This window comes from Triturus cristatus, chromosome 8, assembly GCF_964204655.1.
Source record: "Triturus cristatus chromosome 8, aTriCri1.1, whole genome shotgun sequence".
Lineage (NCBI taxonomy): Eukaryota > Metazoa > Chordata > Amphibia > Caudata > Salamandridae > Triturus > Triturus cristatus.
Genome location: NC_140591.1, coordinates 1,481,773,095 through 1,481,786,473, shown reverse-complemented (window position 1 = coordinate 1,481,786,473; position 13,379 = coordinate 1,481,773,095). Strand labels below are relative to the sequence as shown.

General features: G+C 44.6%; 1 protein-coding gene across 1 annotated transcript in view; it reads right to left on the bottom strand.

Annotated features, from left to right (window-relative positions):
• Nucleotides 1-13,379, bottom strand: part of PPME1 (protein phosphatase methylesterase 1) — a 252,908-nt gene that overhangs the window by 88,646 nt on the left and 150,883 nt on the right. Inside the window, exon 10 of the mRNA XM_085623336.1 lies at nucleotides 6,332-6,461. Coding sequence (XP_085479462.1) covers nucleotides 6,332-6,461 — 130 coding nt within the window. The remainder of the gene's footprint in view (nucleotides 1-6,331; nucleotides 6,462-13,379) is intronic.

Sequence of the window (13,379 nt, the reverse complement as noted above, 5' to 3'; positions counted from 1 at the left end):
CCATTGCGTCTGTTTCGGAGGGCGTAGGAGAAAAGGACTGGGGATCCTGATAGGAGGTTTGCAAGCGTTCATACAGAACCGGTTCCAACTCTGCTGGCAATTTGTGCTTCAGAGGTATTCTGTAGGAGTCCAAGGCCTTCTCTGGCGTGATCTTCCATTTGCGGAGCATCAGTCTGCCAGTGTCGGCGTCGATGAATTGTGGCTGTGAAGGCTCAGAAGGTGAGTGTCCAGTAGATGGGGACTGTGTCTGGCGGACACGTGTTCGGATCTCGAACATCTTCGACGCCGTGGATTGCGGCAAACCAAAAGTGATGTTGGTTGGCGCCGAGGGTGCTTTTGGAGCCTTGTTCGTGTCGGGGCCCGACGTGGATCGGAGGGCTGCCCGTTCCATGATGCGTTGCAACGACACCGCAACTTGTCGCACCGAGAATGCCGAAGGTTCTTTGGTGCCGGTCGGTACCGTGGAGGTAGGCGTCGACTGCTTTGGAGCCACAGGGTCATCGATCCGAAAAGAGGTATCAGCGGCCGTCGGAGTCGATGACTTGGCGTGTACCGCCGTCTTCGAAATGGACTCAGATGGAGCGGCCATTTTGACTTTGGTGGTCGGGGCCGACTGCTTCGGTGCCACGGGCCGAGGAGCTTTTGTGGGACCGAGGGCCTTCCTTTTCGGGTCGGTACTGATATCCGCTGCAGCGAGTTCGGCGCCGAAATCCCTCTTAGTGCGTTCGGAGCCGACGGTCTGTGTTGGCGTCGAAGGAGTGGAGGTCTTCGAGGGCTTCGAGACGACCACGGCCAGTTTCACTTTTGGTTTCGGTGGAACTGGTGCGACGATTGGTTTCGGTTTCGTTGAAGGGAATCCAGTAGTCTTTGGTAATAATGGCTCGTGCTGGATGTTCGAGGCTGGGCCCGAAGAACTTTGGGATTGATCTCGGGTAAGGCCCGGAAGCGATTCCTTGACCTGAGCCGTAGAATGACACACTTTGACGGCCTCCGTATCGACGGGTAGGCCTGGCTCTTCGCTAGAGCTATCTTCTTCGGCCCCAAAGGCCTCATCGTAGTCTCCTACCTCGTCGACGGCTTCTTCCCTGTGAAAAAGCACTTCATCGGCGTCTTCTGATCGGGAATCGTGTTCGGAAGCGGGGCTGGAGTGTACTTCTTCCACGCTCTCAACATCCTCGTCCTCTGTGCTGAAGATGTTGGCCGGGGCAGGCGCCGATTGCTGCGCTTCTAATCTCGCTGCCCGTCGATTCCGGAGAGTCTTCTTCGATCGGAATCAGGCACAGGCCATACATTTCGATTCGTCGTGATCCGGTGAGAGACATTTGTTGCATACCGGGTGGACGTCGATGTGTGGGTATTTGGCGTGGCATACAAGACACCGTTTGAATGGGGTCCTCGATTCCATCGTCGATGTAAGGTCGATGTTCGGATCAAACGAGTCCGAAAGGCTGGAAGAAGTTTCTAAACTAATTAAGAAAGCAGTCGATACCGAACGGGAACAGTACCGATGAAAACTAAAGGCCTTTTGGCCTTAAACTAAATTTTCCAAACTTGAGCTAAGATAAGCACATCCGAACCCAATGGCGGAAAAAAACAATCTAAGGATGGAGAGGATGCCCATGCGCACTGTGGTCCAGGCGAGGAGTCACCTATCTCGTGATACTTCGAAGACTCTTCCAGGACAACAACGTGCAAACATCCGGACCCAACACTAGGCGGCGATCTATGCACAGATATGAATTCAGCAGTGTGTGTGTGTGTGTGTGTATCTATATATATATATATATATATATATATATATATATATATATATATATATATATATATATATCTCTATCTATCTATCTATCTATCTATATATATATATATATATAGGTTTCACACACGTTATAGTTAGGAATTAGCATTTAAAAAACCTTGCAAATTCACTGAAAAAACCATAGGTTTCACACATGTTATAGTTAGCGGAAATTTTACTGATAAAAAAACCAATGAAATTCCCCCGTTATAGTTAGTGCAGGCAACTATAACTCACGCGACTGCAATCCTCTGCTGATGCTAATACTGTATTTAGACACTTATTTGCCCATGTCTTCTTCCATACATTTTTAGCTATACATATATTACAAATATTTTTTTTTCATAAAGACACATATGTCATCAGCAGAAGATTGCGGTCGCGTGAGTTATAGTTGCCTGCACCAACTATAACGGGGGAATTTCATTGGTTTTTTATCAGTAAAATTTCCGCTAACTATAACATGTGTGAAACCTATGGTTTTTTCAGTGAATTTGCAAGGTTTTTTAAATGCTAATTACTAACTATAACGTGTGTGAAACCTATGGTTTTTTCAGTGAATTTGTACGGTTTTTTAAATGCTAAGTTACTTTACGCCATTCGTGGCGTGCGCGCCCACTTAACGCAGTTCGTTCCGTGCGCGCACGGTGCGCTTCGTGCACCGTGCGCGCACAGTGAGCACGCGGTGCGCTTTGCGCACCGCGCGCCCACTTTACGCAGTTAGTGCCGTGCACGCACGGTGGGCACGCTATGCGCACCACGTGCCCACGTTACGCTAGATGGGCCATGTACGCACGATGCGCTTCGCGCACCGTGCGCACATGGAGGACATATGATGCACTTTGTTTTGAAAGGTAATATTTTAATTTTTCGTATATGTTATAAGCCATGCACAAATGGTGCCCTTCGGGCACCATTTGCACACGGGGTGGAGAGAGTGTGGCTAATTTCTTTTTTTATTATTTTTTTAAAAAATATTTTAGTTTAAGTCATATTGAATAAGCCATGCACAATAGGTGCCCTTCGGGCACCAATTGCACACGGGGTGGGGAGAGTGTGGATAATTTTTTTTTTTTATATAATTTTTTACCGTACGCGTACGGTAAGCGTAATCGGCGAAATTAGCGAAAAAATAAAAATTCCGTTTTGGCCTTGGGGGATCTTTGGGGACTCCCTCAACATTGCTATGTGTGTGGGAGCTGTCTAAACAGCCCCTTTACATGTTTTTGTGCTTTATATTTTAAACATCACTCTCAGTGCGAGAGAGAAAATGGCGGCCGACGCTTCCTGGTTTCGGCCGATTCGAATGTTTACTAAGATCTAAGAGCCAATCAGAATCGCGCTCGCGCACGCCACCGTACGCGTACGGTAAGCGTACCGTAAGCTGGCTCAGATATATATATTGATTTAAAGGCTATTTTCTCAGAATCTACTGAACAGATTTACACCAAACCTACAAAAGGCACTTCCTTGACCTGAGGACTACCTCTCTGCCAAATTTCTAGTAATTCTGTTCAGCCGTTCGGGCTGTAGCCCTGTCTAAAGGTCCTATGGAAAAATGCATGGGAAAAACGCGTTTTGGGACCCCCCTTTTATCTCAGCCCCCGAGACTTTCAGGGTAGGAGCGTAGCGCCCCACCTATTTTGAAAAATTCGCGAGGATTCGTCGACCGGCGCCAAAGTTATTCAAAATAGAATGTTGCGGATTTCCTATGGAAACGTGGTCCTAACTATAACTACCTACTGGCGACCGCCAGTAGTGTATATGTATGTATGTATGTATGTGTATATATATATATATATATATATATATATATATATATATATATATACACACATATACTTGCCCTCCGGATAAGGAGGGCTCGAACACGAGTTTTAGCTTCAAGCTTTATTCCAGGTATGCGCACATTCAAAATGTCAATTGCAATTCAGCTCCGCCGTGATGAGTGCCTGACGCGTTTCAGAGTGAGTTCCACTCCTTCCTCAGAGGCTCCGGCAGTTCCCTGGATGTGAAGTGACACACCCCTATATTTGAATGCCTAATTAAACGTCCTGATTGGACTTCTCAGTTACATCCTGACGCTGAGAATTCTGGGCAATCTAGTGTCACCATCTCTTCATGATTGATCGAAAACAGGAAATATTGCTGGCAAAGTTTGAAGCCCTCAATGGGCCTTGACATGAGGATGTGCGCTCATCCTCACCTCGTGTTCCACAAACATAGCGCCGATGCATATCAGTTCTACGTGGCCCCCTGTTCACGGGGTGGTGCTCCTCGGCGGCTGGGCTGCCGCCTAAATACAGTCCTTTACGCTTGCCCTCTGGATAAGGAGCACTCGAACAAGAGTTTTAGCTTCAAGCTTTATTCCAGGTATGCACACATTCAAAATGTCAATTGCAATTCAGCTCCGCCGTGATGAGTGCCTGACGCGTTTCAGAGGGAGTTCCACCCCTTCCTTATTCAGAGTAAGGATTCTGCTGCTGACCTCGACTTTGCTGATACAGGTACAACTGATGATTTGCCATCTCAAGCTGCAACCTCAGTAGTTTCTGGCCAGCAGCAGACATCTCAGCAAGGAGCACTGCCCGGCCTAACCTCGTCTGCATTGTCTTCTAAAGCAACATACCCAATCTTTGCTCACCCTTTACATCCTCCTCCAATATGGCTACTATGGCCAACGATGCCCTAGCTCTCAACAACTCATCTCAAAATGAGGAACTGCTACAGATGGGCAAAGAGCATTCTTTAGCAGCTTCCTGTCCAGATCCCAATAACCATGAGACCAGTGATCCTTTTATTAAAGATCTCCATCTTTAGAAGTTTTGAATGCTGGGCAAAATCCAGTCAACCTGAGTCACAGATACCTCCACAACAAGATGGTCAGAAAAAACATTTTGCACCATTCGCCCCTATGCCTGCCTAATCACTCCATCAAGTTTTAACGGAAATCCTCCCACCTCGCTGACCAGTCTTGCTCTGACCTCCCCCTTCACCTCCGAACCCCATCCTCTCTGCTTGAATTCAGTAAAGGCCTCAAGATTTGCATGTTCAACTGAACCCCCCCTTCAGCCGCAGGGTTCATAGCACCTGGATAACCTCATGTGATTAGCCATGCTTTACAAGTCCTGTTTAATTGACTGAGACAAAGGCAGGTATCTTTATGCTTGATGCAGAAAAAGCATTTGATTTGGTGCAATGGTACTTGTTATTCGTAATTTTGTTCAAGTTTGTATTTCTGTCTGGATTGGTTAACCTGCTATGTAACCGTTCTAATAAAGCTGCAGCCAAAATCATCATCAATCTAAAAGCCGCGGGCCACATTAGGACTAGCTGTGGTACAAGGCAGGATTGTCCCATGTCACCTGTTCTCTTTTCGCTATTTATTGAGCCTTTGGCATGTACTTTGAGGAAAGATCCTAGGATTTTGCCTCCAATCGATGGTGTGGTTAACTTAAATTATTCACTGATGATAATATATCTGGCAGCAGATGAAGGTAATATTAAAAACGCGATTCCCCAAAATCAAGGAGTTTACAATGTATTGGTGGCTCTAAAAATCATCAGCCCAAATCAGAAACCTTACTATTTAATAGCGCACCCTAGATTTTACCTGTTGAAATGCAGGCACATTATTCGACAGGAAATCAAATTAGACATTTGGGGGAGTTCATGTAACTTCAAATCCCTCCAATTTCTTTTGATTTAATTTTACTTCAACTCCGAGTAAAGTGCATGGGCTACTAAACCAGTGGCAATCTTTAGCTCTTACTGTTATATTGTAGAAAAGACAGGTTGTGTCAAATATATATGATATGATTCTTGGAATAAATGTCCCGATATCCAAATGTCATATGTGTTATTCTATATTTATTTAAAGCCAAGTAACAAAAACAAAGGAACAGCAGACACGTGCTTTGCCCATATGCCTGGCACATCAAGGGCTTTTTCAAGACTGATTAGTACACCATGAACATATCATAATAGTAGTAAAATATATAAACATATGTATAATAGTCAGTTTAATGAAAATAAAAAGTGTTTTTTCTCAGCTGAATCAAGCAGACTTTGGCCGTTAAGATCTGATAAAAAACTATTGCGATTATCAAGTAAACTGGAAGAGGCTGGAGCTTAAGCTCCAAGATCGTAGCCGAAAACTGTGAACATAACAAATTAATTTTTGCTGCATTAACCAAAATGCCATTTTCAGTGACTGATGATGAGGAGAGGAGAGCTCATTTCGGAAATACCTAAAATAAGTGTTATTTAAACTATACTTTAAATTGAAATTCTAATTTTAAAAAATGTAAAGTTACTTGCCATTGTTTACATTCCTACTAAGGAGCATGATAATATTTAGAGCCAAAAGCCCAATTCGCTGCACATGTTAAAAAAAAAAAAAAGTTACCATGTTGTAACTGACCTTTCCATAGAAGATACTTACAATACATGGAACACTGTATGTCTCACTAATAAGTCAGTCACAACTACACCAACAGTAACCACATATGGAAGCTTGTTTTCTAAACCTACCTGCCAAGAGTAGTTGTTTTGGAACAGGACAACTAAGGAAGAGGTTTGATAATCCTCTAAACCATCCATCCCAGTACTTTTCGGTGTTCGACAGCTCGATTCTCCAGGTGTAAAGATGCTCTTTCTTTACCTGAAAAGGTAGCAAATATCAGCATCCATCGACACAAGACAACTACAATTATGTCATTCAAAGCATAACTTGGGAAAAATCAGTACAAATCAATCATGGATGAGGAAGTGTATTTGCCCTCAAAGCTTACCCTTTGCAGGAGTAAGCAGAAAGGACCATTTCAACACGCAGTGCTAGATTATCTTCAAAATATTCAATCTCGTCACAAATAAACGGTCAGCTATTAGAGAATCTCTAATGCGATGAGGAGGTAAAAGATACCGCCAAGACACTAAAGAAAATGTTATTTGTTAGAAAGAATCCACACTGGTAGGGATGTAAAACTTCAAAGTAATCTTCTGTTTATTGATGACACGTCTTTAAATGTTTGCTCAACATTCGGTTATGCCTTGGTAATATCAAAGAATGTGGCTGATGACATATGCAAGGCTGCCAAACATGCATCTAGTGGGCAACAAGGATCACAAGTATTCTGACTAAACCACTAGAGGGTCATCAGGATACTGCTACGCGAACCCAAAATAACAAAGATTGCATCTAAAGGCTGCAAGTCTAACTTCAACATTATAGCTTTTGAAGTGCGGTAATTTCCCAATTGGGGATCATTATTACCTCATTCGAATTTAAAACAATAATAGGGGATCAGAATGAACAAGAAATAGACAAACCAGAAAATGAAAAACTGCTAAAACTGAGTCACGGCATCAATCTAAAGATGCACTTAGAACACTGTATAAAATACTCCGGTGCGGGCCTTAGAATTTCAAAGAGAATTACGAGAATATTACGCCAACTGTATTAATTATGTAAACAAGCAATGTAAGTAATTTGCTAAATTATGTTTGAATAATCTCATAATACTGAAGACCAGCAGTTGTACTGAACAATCCTGATCACTTGTTCTACCCTTTTACTTCCTCCACCCGCCAATAGTCACAGAAGCCTGGTAAGCTACATTCAGGCTCATTGAAATTGAAGAAGTGATCAAATTGGCAAATACAAGCAATGCATTGACATGAATGGTTCAGCCCAACATCTTGCATCAAGGAACTCCCGTATCGGCACAGCCTCATGGAGATGTTGCATTATAAGAGAAGAGACTGAGGCACTGCTCCTGAAGAAATCAAGTGCAGAGTTTTAGTTAACAACTCGACAATCTCATTTTTAAAAACTCAATTTTCCTAAAAAAAAATAAAAAATACGATTGGAAAGTTACAAAGAACCAGCAACAATGCACAGAAAAGTGGCTCTAACAATGTAGCTTTCAGACTCTGAGAAATTAATACAGCAGGTAATGTCAATGAGGACCTTCACAAAACTTATCAGGGGCCAACAGGCGGTCCAGATCCTTCTACTCTTATTCAGAACACATGACAAGATAGATAACAAAAGTCTATTGAAAACCCAGAGAGGATAACTCTAAAATGGATGTGTGATTCCTCAGTAAATGAATCCAACTGGCAAAAAAGGTTCCTCAGAGATCTTTAAGCACAGGGTTCAACACACTATACCATGAGAGACTGCCCTTTCAACACGAGGCTATGCTGTCTAGGGGACCAAACATTAGCTATAGGTCCAGCTGCAAATGGCAACACCAAATTAGGTCTCTGTGTGACAAAATCAAGAAACAAACTGTCTGGACCAGATCTATCACTGGGTGATAGAAAAATCAACGACAGATTCTAGGACAGGTAGAGTTACAACAAGCCCATGTCAATGCTCTCATCCTCTGGACAGCCTCAACTTACATCAGAAGCATGGGTCTAATCTTTGAATCTTAACTATTCCTCAGGCCTGTTGAAAATAAAGAGGTCAAAGAACAACTTACAACTATTGTGGCATCACAAAACCATACCACAAATCTAAATAAACCACAGAGTGGAACTGAACACAACTATGGCCATGACTGGACTACTGAAATGTAGGCTACTAAAAAAGCTCCCCAGTACATTACTAGGCTGCTCCTCAAAGTCAACCAGATGTAAAGGCCTTCCACTGGCTCAAAGTCAAAAATGTAAACTGTGCAAGATGAACAAGGTTAGGTTTCAAGAAAACATGCTTCGTTCAGGCATTGGCTTCAGACTACACACCACAAATAATATGTGACCAGCCCTTCTGCCAGAATTAATCCAAACAAAGGCATAGGGCACATACTTAGCAATAGAGAGCCCCACACTCCAACTCCCTCAATCCATTTAAGAGCAAATCCGAGCCACCAACCTTTCAGGAAACTGTTGAAAGACAAAGGTTTGGAAAGCAGGGCAGCATGATTTATAAGCCACCAAAAAGTGTAAGCTGGTCTCCACGTGATTTACCCTCACTGCCACCTAGCTATGCTGGTCATACAGCACCGGCCTTATAGTATCAGAACAGACTATACTGAAGATGTGCCTTACCCAAATTAACACTACTTGATACTCTACTGCACCCCCAAATTGATCTACGTGAGAAAACATGCATGTCCAAGTATGGTCATGCTCCTAAATGAACACAAACAAGCATGACAGCATGGACTATATCAAATAAAGGATTTAAATTGCATCTTGATCTGAAATTTCAAATTCTTCAAATATAAGGACTTTATGAGCCATTCATAGGAGTGGAATGGGAATGCAATATGCAGCTCAGACCATGAAGTGTGTAAATGATAAACAATGTCCTTGAAGCAGATGAGACTGCTATTGGTTTAAAAAGCAAATCTATTGCACTCAAACAGGTTCTGTCAGGAATAAAAAGTGCAATGTACCACTTTTGCTACTTAAAACAGCAGACAACGTCAACATGTATTTTCCTTTACCTTGATTCCTGGATAAACCTCTTCCTTCTCTCACCTCATACCCAACATGGGCCAAATTATACATACTACCCTGGAGATACAACAGGCGTGCACGTTTTGTGCAGTTTTGCCACTATGGTATTATACAAAAGGTTGTAGACTCATAAGCGACCCCTTCCCTAAATGCACTAAGTATGTGCTGGCGCATCTTAGCTTGACGCAGTGCAACCGAGGGAATTCTTTGCATCTGTGCCATATTACAAAGCAAGTGCAAAGAGGAGGCATGGCATAGTCTGTGCGCGCCCCATGTGAGGTATCATAGAGGTCCCATACAACCCTCTCCCTGCCCCACCCCCTTTTTGAAATAGAGGCCGGGTTGCTAGCTAGAGTAAAAGGTGGACCGACTGCCTTTCACTGATGTGTTCACAGTGCAGGTGAAAGTTTACACCTGTTCTCAAAACAGCGCATTTATTGTGGCATGGCACACTGTCTAGGTCAGCGCATGACACACTTAATGGTACACCACGATGCAAAATGGTACAGTGCAGTCCATCTGTAATGTGGCCCAATTTGTTTACTACTCACAAAAAGGGCCTATGGGGAGAATTTAAACGACCAACTGTGCACCTCTCCCAGAAACATGATCAGTTGCACAAAAAAAGGTGCTTAAGGTCTATAGAACTGATCACGTTGGATCAATCTGAAAAGGGGTTGTCTCAGTAATTGTGACAAGTTTTTGTCCAGGACGGACAACCTCACACAGCCTTGGGTGGCATGCTTCATCACAAGGTCCCTCCTCACATCGGCTGCTAAGGTTGGCTGGTGTGGGCTACAACTCCCTCCTGGAAGGGAGGAGCTGGTGGGTTGTTTTGCCTTGATGTTGATGAACCTATGGCGGGTATAACTGTGGATGAGGTAAGCAGGGTGCAAGGTAAGTAACTAAGGAAAATAAAACTACCTCTTGGTGGACCGAACAGTGACTATATTCTGGTGTCCCCAAGAAATAGATTAAAATGAAGAGGGGAATGAAACAAACTAAATTGGTGAGGGGTAAACAGGTTCTTGCCATGGTTTTTGCAGATAGAAGATGTTGATGTGGTTTGGTTTCCCGGTCACGTATCCCGCTAGGCTATCTCCTTAACTTGGCCTATATCCAGAGTGATGCTCTTCACAGCAAAGCAGTCTCAGGTGAAGAACCCACCATGAAAGTACAAGAAAGGTGCAAGCATGCTGCCTCTCTGATAGAGATCAGGAATATTCTGCAAAAAGGGGGATGAAGAGGAGGTTTTACAGTGCGGTCCAGCACACTTTCTCCCTAGACGTTATATAGAATACAAAAGTAGGTGTACCGTTCTAATTGGAGTTTCTGTATTGGAAACTAAATTATAAACTCATCAGGGGTATCCTTTTTAGAATGCTAAAGCCCTAGCCCATCAAGGTGGCGTGCTTCACGATCTGGCTTTGCTCCTCCATGGGATTGTGCTGCAATACCCAGCAGTCCCCAGGGGAGGGAGGCTCTTTTTCAGAGATTTTTTTTCTCCTTTTGTCCCTACCTTGCATTTGCTTCAGCTTGGAAAAATGCCCTGCTTTTAAATTTGTAGTAAGGGGCGTAGTACATTAGAGAAATATGTGATTAGATTTGGCTACGGGTAACCTCGCGATATACTTTATTCTCAGCAGTTGTTGGGAGACAAGGTAAAAAATAATAATAATAGTTGGGCTCCATAATGGACTTGTGAGCCTTATCTGGCAAACGACATGTTTCTTGCCTTTTCAGCCCCTACTTAGGCTATAGCAATTCTACAGGCCTACACAAGTTAACTCTAATCTACAAGTCTTTTGAAAATGTTTGAGGCTCTGAGATCCCAAAAAGTGCCTAAAATACATACATTATCAATATTATACAAAAGCGTTCACAATGGAGTCCCGAGTGCCCATGTGCCCAAATCATCAAATATATATCATATTTTTAAAGGTTGAGAGGATTAAATCCTTGTGAAAGAAAAGAAATTGTTGATCACAAGCCACCAATCGATAGCATGCAGTCATCATGGTCACAGCACTCAAAGGTGAACAAATCATTCTATTTCTTGAAATGCATACATACTTACTAGGTTCTAAATGAGGGCCCCATGAAGTATCCCCGAGACCCTTCTCCTTTGTCAACCACTAAACAGCAATAGAAAAGTAGGTAGATATCTCCTTCATTGCGAATAGAACAAGTTACTTACCTTCGGTAACGATGTATCTGTAAGAAACATTAGTTAGTTAGATTCCTCACCTTAGAATATCCCCAGGCGTCAGACTAGATCCGGAAGAGTTTGTCAGCAATACCCCTTGCGCGTCGCTAGGCGTCGTCTGCGGCTCCGCGTCCGTCGTCGGCGTCGTGCGCCGGAATGACGTAGTCGGAGTACTTAGACGCCGCCCTCGCGCGCTGACGTCAGTTCTTGTACATAGCTTTACGCGCCAGGAGCGCAGAGCCATGCAAAGACCGACACTGGTGCCAAAAATAAAATCTAGGGGCCTGAAAAGGATAACCTTAACCCTAGATGTCAGTTCGCAGAACGGGGAGGATGGGTGGGTCGGTGAGGAATCTAACTAACTAATGTTTCTTACAGATACATCGTTACCGAAGGTAAGTAACTTGTTCATCTGAAAGAAACACGTTAGTTAGATTCCTCACCTTAGAATAGATACCCAAGCAATACCATCCCCGGTGGTGGGTCTGCGAACCAAGATCACACCAGAAAGTCCTGGAGGACAGAACGGCCAAAGAAGCCATCCCTCCGGACTTGGCTGTCAAGGCAATAATGCCTGGCAAACGTGTGTAGCGAAGCCCACGTTGCCGCCTGACAGATGTCCTGCAAAAGGACACCCCGTCCCAAAGCAGTGGTAGCCGCCGTGGCCCAAGTAGAATGGGCGCGCAGCCCAACAGGAGGGTCCTTTTTAGCCAAGGTATAACAAATTTTGATGCACAAAACGACCCACCAAGAGATGGTCCGTTTGTGCACAGCTTTCCCCTTCTTAGCACCCACGTATCCAATGAAAAGTTGGTCATCCAACCGGAACTGCTTTGTGCGGTCCAAATAAAAGGGGAGCGCACGTTTTGGGTCCAGACGGTGGAGCCTCTCTTCCTCTTTGGAAGGATGCGGAGGCGGAAAGAAGGTGGGCAAGGTGACAGACTGCCCAAGATGAAATGGAGTCACCACTTTCGGAAGAAAGGAGGGACAAGGCCGAAGGACAATCTTGTCCGGATGAACAGAGAGAAAAGGAGGCTTTGAAGATAAAGCCTGGAGCTCACTCACCGGTCTAGCCGAGGTGATGGCTACCAGAAAAGCAGTCTTAAGCGTCAGCAGACGAAGAGGACAATTATGAAGAGGCTCAAAGGGAGCACACATGAGAAATGTGAGAACAAGATTCAAGTCCCACTGAGGCATTACAAAAGGGACAGGAGGGAACGTGTGAGTAATGCCCTTTAGAAAGCGTGTAACTACAGGGGACTTGAAAAGAGAAGGCTGATCAGGAAGCCGCAAGAAGGCAGAGATGGCAGCAAGATAACCTTTCAGGGTGCCCAGGGCAGAGCCCTGCCGGGCCAGAGAAAGAAGAAACAGTAGAACCTCAGAAAGAGGGGCGGAAAGGGGATCCACAGCCTTTGCTGTGCACCATGCCACAAATTTGTTCCACCGGCAGGCGTATACCGTCTTTGTGGAGGGACGCCTGGCTGCCAGAATGATATCACAGACTTCAGGAGGCAAGTCAAATGGCATCAACTGCCGCCGCTCAATCTCCACGCATGGAGGTGGAGGCTGGACAGGTTCGGGTGGAGGACCGTCCCCTGCTGCTGCGACAGAAGATCCTCCCGAATGGGCAGACGTATCGGAGGATCGGTCAACATACTGAGTAGCTCGGGATACCAGTACCTTCCTGCCCAATCCGGCGCCACCAAGATGACTTGGGCCCGGTCGTGCCTGATCTTCTTCAGCACTCTGGGCAGAAGTGGTATAGGCGGAAAGGCGTACATCAGACCGCAACTCCACTCGCGACGAAAAGCGTCGCCGAGCGAGTGCCGCCTTGGAAATTCCAACGCGCAGAACTGCTGACATTGCGCGTTCTCTTCGGTGGCGAATAGATCTAACCAAGGC